This window comes from Thalassophryne amazonica, chromosome 7, assembly GCF_902500255.1.
Source record: "Thalassophryne amazonica chromosome 7, fThaAma1.1, whole genome shotgun sequence".
In the NCBI taxonomy this organism is placed as follows: Eukaryota; Metazoa; Chordata; class Actinopteri; order Batrachoidiformes; family Batrachoididae; genus Thalassophryne; species Thalassophryne amazonica.
This window is the reverse complement of record NC_047109.1, coordinates 110,022,564-110,045,301: the sequence shown is the minus strand read 5'-3', so window position 1 is coordinate 110,045,301 and position 22,738 is coordinate 110,022,564. Positions and strand designations below refer to the sequence as shown.

The 22,738-nt window shown below is 40.8% G+C and overlaps 1 protein-coding gene across 5 annotated transcripts in view; it reads left to right on the top strand.

Moving 5' to 3' along the window:
• trak1a (trafficking protein, kinesin binding 1a) overlaps positions 1 to 22,738 on the top strand; it is a 131,722-nt gene that overhangs the window by 94,150 nt on the left and 14,834 nt on the right. For all 5 annotated transcript variants that reach the window (XM_034175336.1, XM_034175335.1, XM_034175333.1 and 2 more), the window contains 7 exons: positions 10,201 to 10,279; positions 10,413 to 10,543; positions 10,681 to 10,755; positions 11,310 to 11,447; positions 13,594 to 13,670; positions 14,223 to 14,462; positions 16,618 to 16,961. In XM_034175336.1, the coding sequence (XP_034031227.1) occupies positions 10,201 to 10,279; positions 10,413 to 10,543; positions 10,681 to 10,755; positions 11,310 to 11,447; positions 13,594 to 13,670; positions 14,223 to 14,462; positions 16,618 to 16,961 (1,084 nt within the window). The remainder of the gene's footprint in view (positions 1 to 10,200; positions 10,280 to 10,412; positions 10,544 to 10,680; positions 10,756 to 11,309; positions 11,448 to 13,593; positions 13,671 to 14,222; positions 14,463 to 16,617; positions 16,962 to 22,738) is intronic.

The window sequence follows — 22,738 nt, the reverse complement described above, 5'->3', positions numbered from 1 at the left end:
TTTAAATATGCAGTTTTATGTAAATAGGCCTTTTGAGCACGGATTCCCCATGATGTTACATCAGACAACATGAACACAGAAAAGAAATTACATACTGTAGGTGACTGGAAATTACATAGAGACACACAGGGACAATCACTCAACAAAAATATAAACGCAACACTTTTGGTTTTGCTCCCATTTTGTATGAGATGAACTCAAAGATCTAAAACTTTTTCCACATACACAATATCACGATTTCCCTCAAATATTGTTCACAAACCAGTCTAAATCTGTGATAGTGAGCACTTCACCTTTGGTGAGATAATCCATCCCACCTCACAGGTATGCCATACCAAGATGCTGATTAGACACCATGATTAGTGCACAGGTGTGCCTTAGACTCCCCACAATAAAAGGCCACTCTGAAAGGTGCAGTTTTATCACACAGCACAATGCCACAGATGTCGCAAGATTTGAGGGAGTGTGCAATTGGCATGCTGACAGCAGGAATGTCAACCAGAGCTGTTGCTCGTGTATTGAATGTTCATTTGTCTACAATAAGCCGTCTCCAAAGGCGTTTCAGAGAATTTGGCAGTACATCCAACCAGCCTCACAACCGCAGACCACGTGTAACCACACCAGCCCAGGACCTCCACATCCAGCATGTTCACCTCCAAGATCGTCTGAGACCAGCCACTCGGACAGCTGCTGAAACAATCGGTTTGCATAACCAAAGAATTTCTGCACAAACTGTTAGAAACTGTCTCAGGGAAGCTCATCTGCATGCTCGTCGTCCTCATCGGGGTCTCGACCTGACTCCAGTTTGTCATCGTAACCGACTTGAGCGGGCAAATGCTCACATTTGCCGGTGTTTGGCACGTTGGAGAGGTGTTCTCTTCACGGATGGTGCGAAGGAGATGTGTTGCACTGCATGAGGCAAATGGTGGTCACACCAGATACTGACTGGTATCCCCTCCCAATAAAACAAAACTGCACCTTTCAGAGTGGCCTTTTATTGTGGGCAGTCTAAGGCACACCTGTGCACTAATCAGCATCTTGATATGGCACACCTCTGAGGTGGGATGGATTATCTCAGCAAAGGAGAAGTGCTCACTATCACAGATTTCGACTGGTTTGTGAACAATATTTGAGGGAAATGGTGATACTGTGTATGTGGAAAAAGTTTTAGATCTTTGAGTTCATCTCATACAAAATGGGAGCAAAACCAAAAGTGTTGCGTTTATATTTTTGTTGAGTATATTTGAATGCACACATGCCCAAATGTGGCCGAACTGGTTTATGTTTGGATCAATTACATGAATACACTATTTATACAGCAAGCAGCTGCCATCATGCACCATGCCACCCTCCAGCCTGATGCACATTTGCGCATCACATACAGTAGTGTTCAGAATAATAGTAGTGCTATGTGACTAAAAAGGTTAATCCAGGTTTTGAGTATATTTCTTATCGTTACATGGGAAACAAGGTACCAGTAGATTCAGTAGATTCTCACAAATCCAACAAGACCAAGCATTCATGATATGCACACTCTTAAGGCTATGAAATTGGGCTATTAGTAAAAAAAAAAGTAGAAAAGGGGGTGTTCACAATAATAGTAGCATCTGCTGTTGACGCTACAAACTCAAAACTATTATGTTCAAACTGCTTTTTTAGCAATCCTGTGAATCACTAAACTAGTATTTAGTTGTATAACCACAGTTTTTCATGATTTCTTCACATCTGTGAGGCATTAATTTTGTTGGTTTGGAACCAAGATTTTGCTCGTTTACTAGTGTGCTTGGGGTCATTGTCTTGTTGAAACACCCATTTCAAGGGCATGTCCTCTTCAGCATAAGGCAACATGACCTCTTCAAGTATTTTGACATATCCAAACTGATCCATGATACCTGGTATGCGATATATAGGCCCAACACCATAGTAGGAGAAACATGCCCATATCATGATGCCTGCACCACCATGCTTCACTGTCTTCACTGTGAACTGTGGCTTAAATTCAGAGTTTGGGGGCCATCTCACAAACTGTCTGCGGCCCTTGGACCCAAAAAGAACAATTTTACTGTCATCAGTCCACAAAATATTCCTCCATTTCTCTTTTGGCCAGTTGATGTGTTCTTTGGCAAATTGTAACCTCTTCTGCACATGTCTTTTATTTAACAGAGGGACTTTGCGGGGGATTCTTGCAAATTCTTGCTTGCCTCTACTGGTGGTTGGCTCTCACTGCGGTATTGTATCACTTCCTGTTCCGGAGCACAGCGGTGTTTTTCTGTATCTGTTAGCTGTTTAATCTGCGCAGTTAGATTGATCTAGTTATCTAGATTACGATTTGTTTCCCAGTGTAATCTTTACGTGCCTTAACTAAAGCACTCCTTCTGCTGAATCACCTCTAAATTATTTACACATTATTCACTTTGCGTGTTTTTAGGAATCCGCTAGCTTAGCGTAGCTACTAGCTCTTAGCCGATTTAGCATGGCGGCTTCTCCTGTCTCTCCCGCACTTTTCTGCTCTGGGTGTGAAATGTTTAGTTATTCCTCGGCCTCCTTTAGCAGTAACGGTACTTGTAATAAGTGTAGCTTATTCGTAGCTTTGGAGGCCAGGCTGGGCGAATTGGAGACTCGGCTCCGCACCGTGGAAAATTCTACAGCTAGCCAGGCCCCTGTAGTCGGTGCGGACCAAGGTAGCTTAGCCACCGTTAGTTACCCCCTGGCAGATCCCGAGCAGCCGGGAAAGCAGGCTGACTGGGTGACTGTGAGGAGGAAGCGTAGCCCTAAACAGAAGCCCCATGTACACCGCCAACCCGTTCACATCTCTAACCGTTTTTCCCCACTCGACGACACACACGCCGAGGATCAAACTCTGGTTATTGGCGACTCTGTTTTGCGAAATGTGAAGTTAGCGACAGCAGCAACCATAGTCAATTGTCTTCCGGGGGCCAGAGCAGGCGACATTGAAGGAAATTTGAAACTGCTGGCTAAGGCTAAGCGTAAATTTGGTAAGATTGTAATTCACGTCGGCAGTAATGACACCCGGTTACGCCAATCGGAGGTCACTAAAATTAACATTAAATTGGTGTGTAACTTTGCAAAAACAATGTCGGACTCTGTAGTTTTCTCTGGGCCCCTCCCCAATCAGACCGGGAGTGACATGTTTAGCCGCATGTTCTCCTTGAATTGCTGGCTGTCTGAGTTGTGTCCAAAAAATGAGGTGGGCTTCATAGATAATTGGCAAAGCTTCTGGGGAAAACCTGGTCTTGTTAGGAGAGACGGCATCCATCCCACTTTGGATGGAGCAGCTCTCATTTCTAGAAATCTGGCCAATTTTCTTAAATCCTCCAAACCGTGACTATCCAGGGTTGGGACCAGGAAGTAGAGTTGTAGTCTTACACACCTCTCTGCAGCTTCTCTCCCCCTGCCATCCCCTCATTACCCCATCCCCGTAGAGACGGTGCCTGCTCCCAGACTACCAATAACCAGCAAAAATCTATTTAAGCATAAAAATTCAAAAAGAAAAAATAATATAGCACCTTCAACTGCACCACAGACTAAACAGTTAAATGTGGTCTATTAAACATTAGGTCTCTCTCTTCTAAGTCCCTGTTGGTAAATGATGTAATAATTGATCAACATATTGATTTATTCTGCCTTACAGAAACCTGGTTACAGCAGGATGAATATGTTAGTTTAAATGAGTCAACACCCCCGAGTCACACTAACTGTCAGAATGCTCGTAGCACGGGCCGGGGCGGAGGATTAGCAGCAATCTTCCATTCCAGCTTATTAATTAATCAAAAACCCAGACAGAGCTTTAATTCATTTGAAAGCTTGACTCTTAGTCTTGTCCATCCAAATTGGAAGTCCCAAAAACCAGTTTTATTTGTTATTATCTATCGTCCACCTGGTCGTTACTGTGAGTTTCTCTGTGAATTTTCAGACCTTTTGTCTGACTTAGTGCTTAGCTCAGATAAGATAATTATAGTGGGCGATTTTAACATCCACACAGATGCTGAGAATGACAGCCTCAACACTGCATTTAATCTATTATTAGACTCTATTGGCTTTGCTCAAAAAGTAAATGAGTCCACCCACCACTTTAATCATATCTTAGATCTTGTTCTGACTTATGGTATGGAAATAGAAGACTTAACAGTATTCCCTGAAAACTCCCTTCTGTCTGATCATTTCTTAATAACATTTACATTTACTCTGATGGACTACCCAGCAGTGGGGAATAAGTTTCATTACACTAGAAGTCTTTCAGAAAGCGCTGTAACTAGGTTTAAGGATATGATTCCTTCTTTATGTTCTCTAATGCCATATACCAACACAGTGCAGAGTAACTACCTAAACTCTGTAAGTGAGATAGAGTATCTCGTCAGTAGTTTTACATCCTCATTGAAGACAACTTTGGATGCTGTAGCTCCTCTGAAAAAGAGAGCTTTAAATCAGAAGTGCCTGACTCCGTGGTATAACTCACAAACTCGTAGCTTAAAGCAGATAACCCGTAAGTTGGAGAGGAAATTGCGTCTCACTAATTTAGAAGATCTTCACTTAGCCTGGAAAAAGAGTCTGTTGCTCTATAAAAAAGCCCTCTGTAAAGCTAGGACATCTTTCTACTCATCACTAATTGAAGAAAATAAGAACAACCCCAGGTTTCTTTTCAGCACTGTAGCCAGGCTGACAGAGTCAGAGCTCTATTGAGCTGAGTATTCCATTAACTTTAACTAGTAATGACTTCATGACTTTCTTTGCTAACAAAATTTTAACTATTAGAGAAAAAATTACTCATAACCATCCCAAAGACGTATCGTTATCTTTGGCTGCTTTCAGTGATGCCTGTATTTGGTTAGACTCTTTCTCTCCGATTGTTCTGTCTGAGTTATTTTCATTAGTTACTTCATCCAAACCATCAACATGTTATTAGACCCCATTCCTACCAGGCTGCTCAAGGAAGCCCTACCATTATTTAATGCTTCGATCTTAAATATGATCAATCTATCTTTGTTAGTTGGCTATGTACCACAGGCTTTTAAGGTGGCAGTAATTAAACCATTACTTAAAAAGCCATCACTTGACCCAGCTATCTTAGCTAATTATAGGCCAATCTCCAACCTTCCTTTTCTCTCAAAAATTCTTGAAAGGGTAGTTGTAAAACAGCTAACTGATCATCTGCAGAGGAATGGTCTATTTGAAGAGTTTCAGTCAGGTTTTAGAATTCATCATAGTACAGAAACAGCATTAGTGAAGGTTACAAATGATCTTCTTATGGCCTCGGACAGTGGACTCATCTCTGTGCTTGTTCTGTTAGACCTCAGTGCTGCTTTTGATACTGTTGACCATAAAATTTTATTACAGAGATTAGAGCATGCCATAGGTATTAAAGGCACTGCGCTGCGGTGGTTTGAATCATATTTGTCTAATAGATTACAATTTGTTCATGTAAATGGGGAATCTTCTTCACAGACTAAAGTTAATTATGGAGTTCCACAAGGTTCTGTGCTAGGACCAATTTTATTCACTTTATACATGCTTCCCTTAGGCAGTATTATTAGACGGCATTGCTTAAATTTTCATTGTTACGCAGATGATACCCAGCTTTATCTATCCATGAAGCCAGAGGACACACACCAATTAGCTAAACTGCAGGATTGTCTTACAGACATAAAGACATGGATGACCTCTAATTTCCTGCTTTTAAACTCAGATAAAACTGAAGTTATTGTACTTGGCCCCACAAATCTTAGAAACATGGTGTCTAACCAGATCCTTACTGTGGATGGCATTACCCTGACCTCTAGTAATACTGTGAGAAATCTTGGAGTCATTTTTGATCAGGATATGTCATTCAAAGCGCATATTAAACAAATATGTAGGACTGCTTTTTTGCATTTACGCAATATCTCTAAAATCAGAAAGGTCTTGTCTCAGAGTGATGCTGAAAAACTAATTCATGCATTTATTTCCTCTAGGCTGGACTATTGTAATTCATTATTATCAGGTTGTCCTAAAAGTTCTGTTGGGAAAGTGTAGGAACACGGACCCACAACAGGGGGCGCAAATGAACGGACAATGGAGTAAGTCAAAATAACAACGCTTTACTGTTGTGAATGTGCACAACGAACACAACCAATTACAGAAATGGACAAAAGTCAATACACAAAGGTGTCGTGTGGGCAGGCTCGAAGATAGGAGACGCCTCTCCAAGGTAAGACCGGAACCACACGGCTTCCTCCACCACAGGACCCCGGGGAATACTGGAGCCGCCAAGTCCCGAACTCCCAGGTGGCCACTGCCTCCGCGTGTCGGACCTGGTACTGCTGGCGAGGGAAAAAGAACAGTTAGATGGGGGCGCGTTTGCACCCAGAACTCCGAACGGCAGGAAAGGTACCTCCACCTCTCGTTGGAACAGTAAACCAATAACTAGCTCAGTCAAAACTGTGTACTCAGTAGGCTTTGATATGTTACCTCTCTGGTAGAAACGATATCTCGGCAATGAGGTGGAGATGCCGTCCTGCTGATATACCCCACTGATGATTGCCGTCAGCTGTCTCAGGTGATGGGTGACAGCTGTCACCGAGGCTGCTCCCGTGAGGCGGCGGCGCCCTCTGGTGCCTGGAGCCCGCACTCCAGGCAGGGCGCCCTCTGGTGATGGTGGGCCAGCAGTACCTCCTCTTCAGCGGCCCACACAACAAGTTCCCTAAAAAGCCTTCAGTTAATTCAAAATGCTGCAGCTAGAGTACTGACGGGGACTAGAAGGAGAGAGCATATCTCACCCATATTGGCCTCTCTTCATTGGCTTCCTGTTAATTCTAGAATAGAATTTAAAATTCTTCTTCTTACTTATAAGGTTTTGAATAATCAGGTCCCATCTTATCTTAGGGACCTCGTAGTACCATATCACCCCAATAGAGCGCTTCGCTCTCAGACTGCAGGCTTACTTGTAGTTCCTAGGGTTTGTAAGAGTAGAATGGGAGGCAGAGCCTTCAGCTTTCAGGCTCCTCTCCTGTGGAACCAGCTCCCAATTCAGATCAGGGAGACAGACACCCTCTCTAGTTTTAAGATTAGGCTTAAAACTTTCCTTTTTGCTAAAGCTTATAGTTAGGGCTGGATCAGGTGACCCTGAACCATCCCTTAGTTATGCTGCTATAGACGTAGACTGCTGGGGGGTTCCCATGATGCACTGTTTCTTTCTCTTTTTGCTCTGTATGCACCACTCTGCATTTAATCATTAGTGATTGATCTCTGCTCCCCTCCACAGCATGTCTTTTTCCTGGTTCTCTCCCTCAGCCCCAACCAGTCCCAGCAGAAGACTGCCCCTCCCTGAGCCTGGTTCTGCTGGAGGTTTCTTCCTGTTAAAAGGGAGTTTTTCCTTCCCACTGTCGCCAAGTGCTTGCTCACTGGGGGTCGTTTTGACCGTTGGGTTTTTCCGTAATTATTGTATGGCCTTGCCTTACAATATAAAGCGCCTTGGGGCAACTGTTTGTTGTGATTTGGCGCTATATTGATTGATTGATTGAAATAAATTAGCTTCACACAGGCGTCTTCTAACTGTCTTCTAATTTGTTTTGTTTTTGATCATCAAAAATTACAGTCATTTGTTGCAGCAGCCCAGGGGCTTCATGTACAAAGCGTGCTGATGCACAAAATCAAATCAAATCAATTTTATTTATATAGCGCCAAATCACAACAAACAGTTGCCACAAGGCGCTTTTTATTGTAAGGCAAGGCCATACAATAATTACGGAAAAACCCCAACGGTCAAAACGACCCCCTGTGAGCAAGCACTTGGCAACAGTGGGAAGGAAAAACTCCCTTTTAACAGGAAGAAACCTCCAGCAGAACCAGGCTCAGGGAGGGGCAGTCTTCTGCTGGGACTGGTTGGGGCTGAGGGAGAGAACCAGGAAAAAGACATGCTGTGGAGGGGAGCAGAGATCAATCACTAATGATTAAATGCAGAATGGTGCATACAGAGCAAAAAGAGAAAGAAACACTCAGTGCATCATGGGAACCCCCCAGCAGTCTAAGTCTATAGCAGCATAACTAAGGGATGGTTCAGGGTCACCTGATCCAGCCCTAACTATAAGCTTTAGCAAAAAGGAAAGTTTTAAGCCTAATCTTAAAAGTAGAGAGGGTGTCTGTCTCCCTGATCTGAATTGGGAGCTGGTTCCACAGGAGAGGAGCCTGAAAGCTGAAGGCTCTGCCTCCCATTCTACTCTTACAAACCCTAGGAACTACAAGTAAGCCTGCAGTCTGAGAGCGAAGCGCTCTATTGGGGTGATATGGTACTATGAGGTCCCCAAGATAAGATGGGACCTGATTATTCAAAACCTTATAAGTAAGAAGAAGCATTTTAAATTCTATTCTAGAATTAACAGGAAGCCAATGAAGAGAGGCCAATATGGGTGAGATATGCTCTCTCCTTCTAGTCCCCGTCAGTACTCTAGCTGCAGCATTTTGAATTAACTGAAGGCTTTTCAGGGAACTTTTAGGACAACCTGATAATAATGAATTACAATAGTCCAGCCTAGAGGAAATAAATGCATGAATTAGTTTTTCAGCATCACTCTGAGACAAGACCTTTCTAATTTTAGAGATATTGTGCAAATGCAAAAAAGCAGTCCTACATATTTGTTTAATATGCGCATTGAATGACATATCCTGATCAAAAATGACTCCAAGATTTCTCACAGTACTACTAGAGGCCAGGGTAATGCCATCCAGAGTAAGGATCTGGTTAGACACCATGTTTCTAAGATTTGTGGGGCCAAGTACAATAACTTCAGTTTTATCTGAGTTAAAAAGCAGGAAATTAGAGGTCATCCATGTCTTTATGTCTGTAAGACAATCCTGGAGTTTAGCTAATTGGTGTGTGTCCTCTGGCTTCATGGATAGATAAAGCTGGGTATCATCTGCATAACAATGAAAATTTAAGCAATGCCGTCTAATAATACTGCCTAAGGGAAACATGTATAAAGTGAATAAAATTGGTCCTAGCACAGAACCTTGTGGAACTTCATAATTAACCTTAGTCTGTGAAGAAGATTCCCCATTTACATGAATAAATTGTAATCTATTAGATAAATATGATTCAAACCACCGCAGTGCGTTTAATAGCTATGGCATGCTCTAATCTCTGTAATAAAATTTTATGGTCAACAGTATCAAAAGCAGCACTGAGGTCTAACAGAACAAGCACAGAGATGAGTCCACTGTCTGAGGCCATAAGAAGATCATTTGTAACCTTCACTAATGCTGTTTCTGTACTATGATGAATTCTAAAACCTGACTGAAACTCTTCAAATAGACCATTCCTCTGCAGATGATCAGTTAGCTGTTTTACAACTACCCTTTCAAGAATTTTTGAGAGAAAAGGAAGGTTGGAGATTGGCCTATAATTAGCTAAGATAGCTGGGTCAAGTGATGGCTTTTTAAGTTCAAAGATAAAAGATATAGCCTACAATGACATAAAAAAATCTAATTACTGCATCTGAGAAATTGAAACCCCCCCCCCCCCACCCACTGATAAATTACTTAAGAAAAAAAATATCTAATTTCAAAATGGTTGATTCTTTTTCTATTGATTGTTGAATAATAATCTGGTGTTTCTGTCAGCTGTTGTCCTAAATCATTTTTTGGGAATTGCATAACAGCAGTTTTTAAATTGTATTAACTGAATTAATTCATTTAATTAAAGATTATGTCAGGTGTGTGTTTGTACGATATTAACGCACGTTTTGAAATATATTCAGCAGGATCTATTCTATGGACAGTGTCATTTTGAAGAAAACCAAAAATCTGGATCAAAGCTTAAAGGGCTTTACAGTGATGCCTCACATTCACCCATTCACACACTGATGTCAGCGTGCTGCTGTACAAGGTGCTTGTTACACACTAGGAGCAACTCAGGGTTTAAGGACCTTGCCCAAGGGTCTTTATTGATTTTCCGGCATGATGGGGATTTGAACCAAGGATCCTTTGGTCTCAAGCCCATCGCTTCACCACTAGACCATCGCCTCCGATCAGTCAGTGTCCATTGTCATGTGCACTTTGATATCCTAAGTATTTTCACATGTGTATTGCAGTTTTATAGAAGTTGCAAAAAATCGGCTCTGTACGTGTGGATCTGGACATTTTGTAAAGCTATGTATTAATTTTCCTGAATTGATTTGGTATTTTTTGTGCTTTCTTTGTTCTTTCTAGGCCAGTCATTTGGAGACAGAAACGATCTCCTACGAGGAGAAGGAGCAGCAGCTGGTCAATGACTGTGTCAAAGAACTGCGTGAGTTTTTGGACCGATTAAATGCTTGAAAAGTTGCATTGACTGATTTCACGTTCTCTAAAACTAGAAGTAGTTGGAAATCAACTTTTTTTGGAAATGCTCGTTCAAAGTGATGCTCTGTTGATGTTCTCAGGGGATGCTAACCTGCAGATTTCCTCCCTGGCTGAGGAGCTGTCAAGGAAGACTGAGGATGCTTCCAAACAGCAGGAGGAGATCACACACCTCCTTTCACAGATTGTAGACCTCCAGAAGAAGGCCAAACTGGTACGCAACCCCAACATCTGCCATGCTGAGCTGCTGTCACTTCGCGAAGAATCTGTGGCTTTCTTGTTTTAACTGTATTCTTAGTAAAATGATGAAGAGGATGCTGTTCATGAACATGCTGTTCTGCATGTTTACAGTATGCAGTTGAGAATGAGGAGCTGACTCAGCACCTAGGAGCAGCCAAAGATGCCCAACGGCAACTAACAGCTGAGGTAAGGCTGCGTGCTGACTGCTGACTGTGGCCTGCAGGTGTTTTCTTATCATTGGTACAGGACACAAATGCCTCTGGTTAAGGATTTATGATCATTTAATGATGCAGTTCATATAGTGTATGTTCCAGAGTATAAGTCGCACCTCTTAAAAAAAAAAAAAAGCCCCTTAAGGAGGGTGAAAGTCGCACTTTTTTCTGTATTATCAACTCTTTAATTTGGTATTTTTCTGCATTGTTGTAATGTACTTTTATTATTAGTATTTATTCTTTTACTAGAGTTTTACGTTGTTTAGTGCTTTTATTCCTGAGAAAACCCTTTATAAATAGTTGTTGTTATTATTATTATTATTATTATTCAAAATGAACGTGATTTTTCTGTATATAAGTTGCACCAAAGTATAAGTCGCAGGACCTCCCACACTCTTTTATTAAAGAAAAAAGCTTTATACTCCAGATAATACAGTAATAACCATTTAAAGACATGCACGCATGTCATGTGGTAACTGTGAGCTACGATATTGAAACTTTGGTACGTGTGACTTCTTTTTCTTCCAGCTGCAGGAGTTGCAAGACAAGTATGCAGAGTGCATGGAAATGCTTCACGAGGCTCAGGAGGAGCTGAAGAACCTCAGAAATAAAACTCTGCCGCTCAGCACCTCGAGACGGTTCCACTCTCTGGGCCTGTTCCCCATGGTGAAAGAGAGAGACCGAGTTCATGATGACAGATATTGTGATAACGGGATCAGTATTTTTAATCACTTCATTGATCTTACAGTTGTTAAATTCTGATCCACTTAAACCTAAACACAAGCTTCATTATGGTTTATTTTCCTCCAGAAGTATAACTGGCATCATGCATTCATAATGTAATGTAATGAGAGTTTTCAACAACTGCACCTTTTTTACATTCTTTTCAAGCAATAACAGATAGTTAATGTACAATATGGAAAAAAATGGGTTTTACACAGATAGTGTATATTTTTAAGGTGTCCTAAATGAAATTTTGCACATTAATATAACAGCCAACAAGTATTTTCTGTGTAAAATTTGAGTAACGTAATGGTTTCCAATGCAGAGAACGAAGCACCGCTTTCAAAAATATGTCCACAAATCACATTGAAAGGCTATAAATTTTCCCTGATCAAGAACATGGTCAGAAGAGAAGCCACGGGCATCTTTTCGAACATAGAGAATCATCAGAAATGTTTAAATGGTTCCAAATGCCGATTGTTCTGCTTAATCCAGAGGAGGGAGGGTTGGGAAGGAGTGGCCGAGAAGGGAAGCTTAATTTTGATTCTAAAAACAGAAGTAGTGTGACATCTATTGCAGAAGAAAAAAAATCACCTTTATTCTTTTATTTTTGAACTGATACAGCAATTTGTTAGCATGCTACTAATGCGCCAGGCAATGTATTGTTAAGCCCTGGTCCCACCAAATAATGAAGGATGAATAATAAGCCACGCAGTATGTTTTTTTTTGTTTTTTGTTTTTTTTTTTTGCTACGAGAGGATTTGTTCAACTATCATGGGAGAATGGTGGCTCTTAGAGGCAGTATCTTCAGTTAACGAGGCTCATGAGCGTGGCACTAATTTCAAGATGTTCAAAATTTAGCAGCAACAGCGTGGGGCAGTTTGTGTGTGTGTTACTATGACGCCTAACAAGGATTATAGAGGAGGCATATGTGTTGTGCGGACAAGGCTGCTAAAAGCCCATTAGCCAAGCGCCTGGCAGCTATGAGGGACCGGAGAGGCTATTTTTGGAGCACACAATCCACCTACTTTGTGCGCCGGACGCTGTATGTAAAATAATTATTTTGTAGCAGATTAATCATTTTCTGTCAAACCTTGGATGTTGAAAACACCTCTAATCGCTTCTGGAATCACAGAAGACTCTTTCATCTGGATGCCTTTTTTCCCTCTCTTTCCTGCTCCATGAGGAAGATATTTTGGAACAGCTTAAAGGTAACTAGTTTTAATGCTTCAATAGCTTGGTAAAACAGTTGCATGTTCATTCCTAGCTGTAAAAGTATGTTTATGATTGATTTAATATCTTGTTAATGGATCAGATGAGCTCTGTTGTGTGTGCGCACTGACTTACGCTCAAAACAAGTATTTAGGCAGGACGCCAACTCTCAAAAGAATGATTTTGCAGTCAATAATGGACGAACAACATAAAGTTAAAAGTTGGATCACGGTGACTGTAAACCGTGGAAGAAATAAAGAAATAATTTTTTTTAAAGTGATCCATAGTTGCGGCAGTGGGTGTATATAATTAAAACGGTTACCTCATTTTGGTGTCTTTTTTTTTTTTTTTTGTGATCCACAGTTGCAGCAGCGCACACTCACTCAGTGCAGCATCTTTTTCTGGACTGGGTTTAAAAAATGTGATATCATGAATGGATGCTGTGAACTGAAAACCCACACTTTAAAAGGACCAAGTGTGGGAGGGCTAGAGGTTTGGACCAAACCCATGGATAAACCTGCACCAATGTCGCATTATCATGGCGCTAAACGGATCATGTGGTTTGACGTGGATCTTATGCGGCGACATGAGACATTCAAGGCTGGACGGGGCTCAAATAACAGTTTGGTCGTGGCTCACTAGAGGCTGATACCTGGCACGTGTAAGGCACATAGAGGCGCCTTAGTAGTGGATATGTGATGGATCATTCTTCAAATAATCACTGACGCACCCATGCCTGGCTCATTATTCATGGCTTATTATTCGGTGGGACTGAGGCTTTACTCAAACTACTGCTGGGTACATATGTTATTTGTGAAACCAGATTTGTTGTCCAATTACCTCTAAATGAATGTCAATATTTTCGTGGCATCCCCAGGATTCTCTTGCAGCAGAAATAGAGGGCACCATGAGGAAGGAACTTCAGATGGATGATCCAGACGTAGAAGAACAGAGGTAGATTCACGTCTAAACCTAACACTGGTATTAATAAAATGTGCTATTTATTATGGATTTTGGTGTGTTGAATTCAAATATGACAATAAGAATGGCAAATTGGCTCCTGTTGCCAAGATATACAAGGTTTTACATTTTGTGTCTACATAATTAGATTGTGTTAACAGTAGAGTTTTCATGAAAAATCATAAACATAGGTCTTTTTTATGTTTCTCTGACAGTTTGTATGATACTTCACCTGTTCTCTTTTTGTAATGCTTTAAAAATCAGCAAAAGGGTTATATATTAATCCTTAGTAGCTCAGTAGTAGCATTTCTTAAAACTACAGCCAGTCAACAATTTCAAACATTTTCATTCTCCGTGGCCCAAAATGAGTAAAGTTTGACTGTCTTTATTTCATAAGCATTTTGGTTGTAGACCAGTGTAATTTACTGAATTTAGAAAAGGGTATAATGAGGGAATTAGGAATATTCTCATTGAATAAAGTTGCAGTTTGACAGTTTTCACATGAGGACTTCCATTCGGATGTTTGTGACCGTGTTTTTCCTCCAGGCTGCATCCAAAGCGAGTGTTTCAGACGGTTAAAAACTTAAACCTGATGCGGCAGCAGCGGTCATCATTAGCCCCGTCTCCCCTCAACATCCCAGGCTCCAATCAGACATCGTGCCTCACCTCGGGACGCTCCAGCAGGGTGGGCACACCACGCTCCAACTCCATAAATAGCAGTGACACAGGAAGTGGGATTATCCTTGACAACAGGACTAGCAATATCCTGGAGACTTCAGACAGTGGGTAAGGACTGCTTGACCCAGGCATCTTAAGTGGTTTTAAGTGGTTTTGAAGATTATATACTTTCCTCTTGGAAGATTAGATTTTTGGTTGTAGATCAGAGTTATAATCTAAAACATGCGCTGAGACTGATCATCAGCGATGTTACCTCATGTCATTGGGTGTTTCACTTCTTCAGTGTTAGACACCCTCGCCTAGGGGAGCCAGCCCGGGTTGATCAGACCTCATCTTGCATCCCAGCAGCTTTCACCGACTTCAGTAGTGGAGAAAGCCATATGTCTCCAAAGTGTGTTCCATCTCACTGAGCAGTTGTCTTTGTCACCCTCATCTTAAATAAAAGATAGGTCTTCATCCACTATTTTTTTTGGGGGGGGGGGGGGGGGTCACCGGCTGCTAACCCTATGTCATGGTGCGGCGTAGTTGTCGTCCGTTTATTGCAATATCTCAAAAACTGTCTAACTTTTTTCTAATTGGGCACCGCAGTCTCGTTTGGGGCGGGTGCTAAAGGGGTTAAATATGATGCATATGATGTAATTTCTCTCCTTCCGGGGGGGAAAAAACACAGCATTTTGAAAATGCAAAAAAAAAAAAGTGACGATGCAGTGGGAAAGTGGACATGTGTTGTGGTTTGTTTCTCATGTCGAGGCGGTTTTACAGGCGAGAGAACGCGGCTACTCTGGTTAGCTGGTAGGCTAACACTTCCCGACACGACATCTCCCATTCGCCTCGTTTTCCCTTCTCCACTGGTAACCGGAAAAAAAACACTTTACACAACTGCTTCAGTGATTGCAGCTGAAAACAAAACAGTACACCGTTTTTCCATGTGAAGTTATGCTGTGTATATATTGCACAATGGGACCGGCTGTCCCCATAAGTGGTCAAATCCAGCAATATCATGCAGGGTTCAAATGAGACTGCAGTGCCCTATTGGCAAGGGCGTAATATGGGTCATTGACATTGTTCCTGTCTAAAAATCATATTCGTAGAGTCCTTTCTTTGGAAATGGCAGCAATTTTTAATGCCAAAAAAAAGCCATTTTGAGAACTTAAAGGCAATTTTCACAAAAACTAACTTTTTTCTAATTTGTCAAGGACGTAATATAGGTCGTTGACATATGTTGCGTCAAAAATTATAGTCATAGATTTGTTTGTTTGGAAATGGCGGCCATTTTTATGCCAGAAATGGCTGTTTTGCTTTGGGCTTTAATTGAGCCTGTAACCCACAGGGCTCTTGGCATTCTAGCTTACATATGTATATTTGTTGCCCTCCTCCCTGCCCCCACCCCACTCCACCCTCAGGAAGGGGAACATTAAAATGCCTTGCATTCACCCTTGCGTGTCATGACCCTGGTCACACTGATAAATCATCAGCGCTTCCAGTTACCGTTTCCATATCAGATAAACGCGCTGTCTGGACCAAATTCTTGGTTTGCATGTAAGCGCTCTGTGATCAAAACCTTGTCGCCATCATCACTCATACGATGCTCTAAATTTAGACACTTTAATTATGTCGATATGCGCTCAGATTTTGCTTGTTAATAATAACACTTTTCACAAGTGGGGGCACAGAAGTATGCCACTTACTTAATGAATATTATTTTGTTTGTTTATTTTTATTATAAATGTGAGCTTTGACATCTTCAGCTTTCAGACGTCAGTGTTGATGTCTTTTGGCTATTTTGAGCCAAGTTCCCAAAATGCGCTAAATATGACCTGAGATCAGTCATTTCCACATTGCTGTGTTAATGCAAAATTTAATTTTGACTTTCTCAGCCACATGCTTAGTTATTACGTGTTTAAAAAAAAAAGAAGGTCCGACTATGCATAGATTTTTTTTTTTTTTTTTTTTTTTTTTTTTTTTTTTTTGTCTTGTCTGTGTTTTGTTCTTCTTTTAAACTGCTTTTATTGCGTTTATTTTTGTTTGGACCTTTATGGTTTTATTGTTCAAGCAACGTTGCAGGTGTGCCTTAAAAAACATATCTGTGTAGCCAAATGTTACTCATAAACACAGCATTGTCACATCTTAAACTAAACAAAACAAAAAAGAGGTCTTACCTTTGTCCCTACAAAAGACTCTTAAGGAACTGCGTTATGCTCCTGCTCTCTGTACCTTTACTGCTCCTTTTTTTGCTTCCATCTCACTCGCTTACTCTCTCCAGGTCAGAAGACTCTAACAAACGGCCGCCTGGTACTCCAGGGACCCCAGGTAGCAGGGACCTGGAGGCAGCCCTGCGGCGTCTGTCTCTCCGCCGTGACAACTACCTCTCAGAAAAGCGCTTCTTTGAGGAGGAGCGGGAGAGGAAGCTGGCGTACCTGAACAAAGAGGATGAAAAAGGAGGCGGGGACAACAGCAATGGCGGAGGAGGAGAAGGGCCGGGGACACCGACAGAGAGTCTGCTGTCACTGTGCTCACACCCGTCCTTCGGAAGCGTCTGGTCAGGATACTCATTCACGGCGAGGTCCTACCTGCCGGAGAAGCTGCAGATTGTAAAGCCGCTAGAAGGTGATTGTTCTTTCCACAAGTCGTGTCGGAAAAATGAAAATGACATTTTGCAGAAACAGCAGCGGAATCTGGAAGTAAATTACAGCTGTGTCATTCTAAAGGTGCCACAGAATCATCACCCGAACTATTACCTTGTTTCTCACAATCGCAGTCAGTCCAAAGTGAATGCTGCGCAGGAAGCCAACGCTCAGCAGAACAGCGCGGAGTTGCATGAGTTTGGCAACTTGCAGAGCGCTCGGGCCTCAGCTCACATCGGGGCTCCGCTGTCTTTCATCACAGGTCTGCTGGAGGTGTTAGAGCAGCACGAAGAGAGTTTGAGCCTCCAGCACTCCTTTTACTTCAGACACACACAGCCGCGCTGCTGGTTTGAAATATAGAAGACAGCATGCTGTGTGCACGGCGCCACTGCTGCTTTCACATGCACATAGACAAGCGTGCGTGGTGTCAATTCTTTCCCAGTAAATCTGAGGTCTTTAGGTTTGAATTTATGACATATTTGACAAGCAGAGCAGCTTTTCCATAATAATTTTTCTTGCATGGAGTTTTTCAGTTTATTTTGGGCAACACTGCCTCAACACTGCATTTAATAGCCTCAACACTGCATTTAATCTATTATTAGACTCTATTGGCTTTGCTCAAAAAGTAAATGAGTCCACCCACCACTTTAATCATATCTTAGATCTTGTTCTGACTTATGGTATGGAAATAGAAGACTTAACAGTATTCCCTGAAAACTCCCTTCTGTCTGATCATTTCTTAATAACATTTACATGTACTCTGATGGACTACCCAGCAGTGGGGAATAAGTTTCATTACACTAGAAGTCTTTCAGAAAGCGCTGTAACTAGGTTTAAGGATATGATTCCTTCTTTATGTTCTCTAATGCCATATAACAACACAGTGCAGAGTAGCTACCTAAACTCTGTAAGGGAGATAGAGTATCTCGTCAATAGTTTTACATCCTCATTGAAGACAACTTTGGATGCTGTAGCTCCTCTGAAAAAGAGAGCTTTAAATCAGAAGTGCCTGACTCCGTGGTATAACTCACAAACTCGTAGCTTAAAGCAGATAACCCGTAAGTTGGAGAGGAAATGGCGTCTCACTAATTTAGAAGATCTTCACTTAGCCTGGAAAAAGAGTCTGTTGCTCTATAAAAAAGCCCTCCGTAAAGCTAGGATATCTTTCTACTCATCACTAATTGAAGAAAATAAGAACAACCCCAGGTTTCTTTTCAGCACTGTAGCCAGGCTGACAAAGAGTCAGAGCTCTATTGAGCTGAGTATTCCATTAACTTTAACTAGTAATGACTTCATGACTTTCTTTGCTAACAAAATTTTAACTATTAGAGAAAAAATTACTCATAACCATCCCAAAGACGTATCGTTATCTTTGGCTGCTTTCAGTGATGCCGGTATTTGGTTAGACTCTTTCTCTCCGATTGTTCTGTCTGAGTTATTTTCATTAGTTACTTCATCCAAACCATCAACATGTTTATTAGACCCCATTCCTACCAGGCTGCTCAAGGAAGCCCTACCATTATTTAATGCTTCGATCTTAAATATGATCAATCTATCTTTGTTAGTTGGCTATGTACCACAGGCTTTTAAGGTGGCAGTAATTAAACCATTACTTAAAAAGCCATCACTTGACCCAGCTATCTTAACTAATTATAGGCCAATCTCCAACCTTCCTTTTCTCTCAAAAATTCTTGAAAGGGTAGTTGTAAAACAGCTAACTGATCATCTGCAGAGGAATGGTCTATTTGAAGAGTTTCAGTCAGGTTTTAGAATTCATCATAGTACAGAAACAGCATTAGTGAAGGTTACAAATGATCTTCTTATGGCCTCGGACAGTGGACTCATCTCTGTGCTTGTTCTGTTAGACCTCAGTGCTGCTTTTGATACTGTTGACCATAAAATTTTATTACAGAGATTAGAGCATGCCATAGGTATTAAAGGCACTGCGCTGCGGTGGTTTGAATCATATTTGTCTAATAGATTACAATTTGTTCATGTAAATGGGGAATCTTCTTCACAGACTAAAGTTAATTATGGAGTTCCACAAGGTTCTGTGCTAGGACCAATTTTATTCACTTTATATATGCTTCCCTTAGGCAGTATTATTAGACGGTATTGCTTAAATTTTCATTGTTACGCAGATGATACCCAGCTTTATCTATCCATGAAGCCAGAGGACACACACCAATTAGCTAAACTGCAGGATTGTCTTACAGACATAAAGACATGGATGACCTCTAATTTCCTGCTTTTAAACTCAGATAAAACTGAAGTTATTGTACTTGGCCCCACAAATCTTAGAAACATGGTGTCTAACCAGATCATTACTCTGGATGGCATTACCCTGACCTCTAGTAATACTGTGAGAAATCTTGGAGTCATTTTTGATCAGGATATGTCATTCAAAGCGCATATTAAACAAATATGTAGGACTGCTTTTTTGCATTTACGCAATATCTCTAAAATTAGAAAGGTCTTGTCTCAGAGTGATGCTGAAAAACTAATTCATGCATTTATTTCCTCTAGGCTGGACTATTGTAATTCATTATTATCAGGTTGTCCTAAAAGTTCCCTAAAAAGCCTTCAGTTAATTCAAAATGCTGCAGCTAGAGTACTGACGGGGACTGGAAGGAGAGAGCATATCTCACCCATATTGGCCTCTCTTCATTGGCTTCCTGTTAATTCTAGAATAGAATTTAAAATTCTTCTTCTTACTTATAAGGTTTTGAATAATCAGGTCCCATCTTATCTTAGGGACCTCGTAGTACCATATCACCCCAATAGAGCGCTTCGCTCTCAGACTGCAGGCTTACTTGTAGTTCCTAGGGTTTGTAAGAGTAGAATGGGAGGCAGAGCCTTCAGCTTTCAGGCTCCTCTCCTGTGGAACCAGCTCCCAATTCAGATCAGGGAGACAGACACCCTCTCTACTTTTAAGATTAGGCTTAAAACTTTCCTTTTTGCTAAAGCTTATAGTTAGGGCTGGATCAGGTGACCCTGAACCATCCCTTAGTTATGCTGCTATAGACGTAGACTGCTGGGGGGTTCCCATGATGCACTGTTTCTTTCTCTTTTTGCTCTGTATGCACCACTCTGCATTTAATCATTAGTGATCGATCTCTGCTCCCCTCCACAGCATGTCTTTTTCCTGGTTCTCTCCCTCAGCCCCAACCAGTCCCAGCAGAGGACTGCCCCTCCCTGAGCCTGGTTCTGCTGGAGGTTTCTTCCTGTTAAGAGGGAGTTTTTCCTTCCCACTGTAGCCAATAACCCTAACCCTATATAAAAAAATTGATTGATTGATTAATTTGGGGCCCTGAATCCAAATCTGGTGTTAGTTTTTTGCCAGTCACATGTTTTTGAAATATGAAAACATATTTCTCATATCAAGCACTGAATCAAAAGCTTGTAGTGTCGCACACCTCTTACGGCTCTTGTTCACGTTTCGTGAACCTGGTTTAAAAACAATGCTTTTGAAGCTAATTTTGTACATGATTAATAACGTCAAACAGATGAGCGAATGAGCAACTTTTGCGTAATCCATCAATATGGAACATGCAGATTACAAAACAAACGTGACATGATAGCGGAAATATGAGCTTGGATTCGAATTCAGCACCCCAAAATTACCCTAAATCAGTCCACGCAAGAATTTTTTTTTTCTTTTTTTCTTTTTTTTTTTTGACCAGTGTAATTTAGAAGTGAGGGTAGCCACCAAGATACCTGTGGGAACTCTGAAGGAGTTGCAGGCTGCTGTGGCTGTGATTGAATAAACTCTGCATACTACATAGACTTGTTTTTCAGGAGATGGGAAATTTCCACTGAACTTTGCCAGAAGGCACATGGGAGACATGAGCCTAGATTTGATCTTCTTTCTGGCAAAATTAAAAAAAAAAAACCTCAGCAGTAATAAAAGAGATAAATTAACTCTTCCTTGGAAGCCATGTGTTACTGCGTGCAACTAGTCTCCACCCAGTTGGTTGAGGCCAACAGTAGCACAACTGTTTGTTTTTTGTTTTTTTGCTCGTGATGACAGAAAAGCTGAACATTTGGCCTTTTGTGTGTCAGCCTGGCAGGTGTTCTTTTTTTCTGTAACTGCTACATAACGAAACAGCAAGGCAGCATGCACACTGTCATTAAAATAAATGAAGGCAGCTAGCTGCTTTCAGGCATGCAAAGGCCTTAAAATGACATTTATCTGCTTAAATATTTGGATGGTCAGACTATTTTCATCTTATCAATCAATCAATTTTTTTTTTTTTTTTTTTTTTTTTATATAGCGCCAAATCACAACAAACAGTTGCCCCAAGGCGCTTATAAGCGCTTTAAAATGGTTAGTTTATAACAGTAAATGTAAGGTTTTATAATTATATTGTCTGTTGTGACATTTTCTCTGAAAAGTCACAAAATTGAACAATATTCAGTGTTAAAAGTGTTTTTTATGCATAAAGCTGTTATATTTGCAGGTGTTATTTATTTGATTATTCTTCATCTGATTGCACAAAAGAAATAATTTTCCACCCACGTCTCAGTCAGCACGGAATAAAAACAGTCTGTTGAATTATATATTTACACATTCTAATAGTTAAAGCAGTTTTTGACTATAAAATGACCCATTAGTGCAAAAAAAAAAATGTAGAGAGTGATCATTTCTGTTGTGTGGCGCCACCAAGTGTTGAAATCCAGCACAGTAACTGCAGAAATGTCTTGCACAAGCGGACTAAAATAAGGGCCTGTACATGTATCTATATACTGTTTTTCCACAAATGTCAAGCACTGTTTTATTTCAAGTCTAATGATGGTTGGTGAAACTCACATTTTTGTAAATTTTTTAAGATCTCATGTTTTTTTTTGTTGTTTTTTTTTGTTTTTTTTTTGAGGCTCACAGATGATTTTTATCACACCATTCTGTCTATAATGTATCATACAGCGTATTTAATGTATGATGTCATTAATCACATCACATTTCTTCATCCCCAGATTAAACAGAAATATAAAATAAACTGAATTTGTGCACACTCTGTCCTCTGTTCTGACCTCTCGTCTATTTTCTGTTATTTTCACGACGTGCGCTCCCTGTCAGCCATTTAGTTTCTCTCCATTTTACTTTTGTCTTTATTTCTGGTGATCGCTCTTGTTTTCTTTTGTTGGGGGTCATGCTGAATAAAGTCCTGCAGATTTTCTCACCTTTCCTTTCTCTCCTTCTTTTTGTGGTGGCGGTGTGATCACTTATTAATGGTTTTGTGTTCTGATTTCACACGACCTTTATGAGTAAACAACCACTCATTGGACTTGAAATAAGATACGCTGCCAGGACGCATTGTTACTAACACGGCGTTGGCTGCTGTGATGGGTCTGTCAGCGTGTCCACGCTCCATGTGTGTGCGTGTGGTATAATTTAGTTCAATTTTTGCAGCATAGAACCAACATTTTTACTGATTGACACAAGAGGGTGAATTAAAAAAAGGTCTGCTTTGTGATGCATTAATTCATGGATTAAATCAAGTGCACGAAACTCTATAAGGACGCAGGTGGAGTTGGACAGAACCAAATGAGACTCCAAATAAACTGAAAGTAAATTTACATATTTTTTAAATTTCAGATGCGGTTAAATTTAAATGAATTACAGTGAACTATGAATAAATTATGAGATGTTATAATAGATCGTGTGATGCTGATGTAAGTAAAATTATGACCATGTCACTGACAGGAAAAAAAAAAGTAATTTATTTTGGTGTCTCCCTTTTTGCTCTGGCCATAGACGAT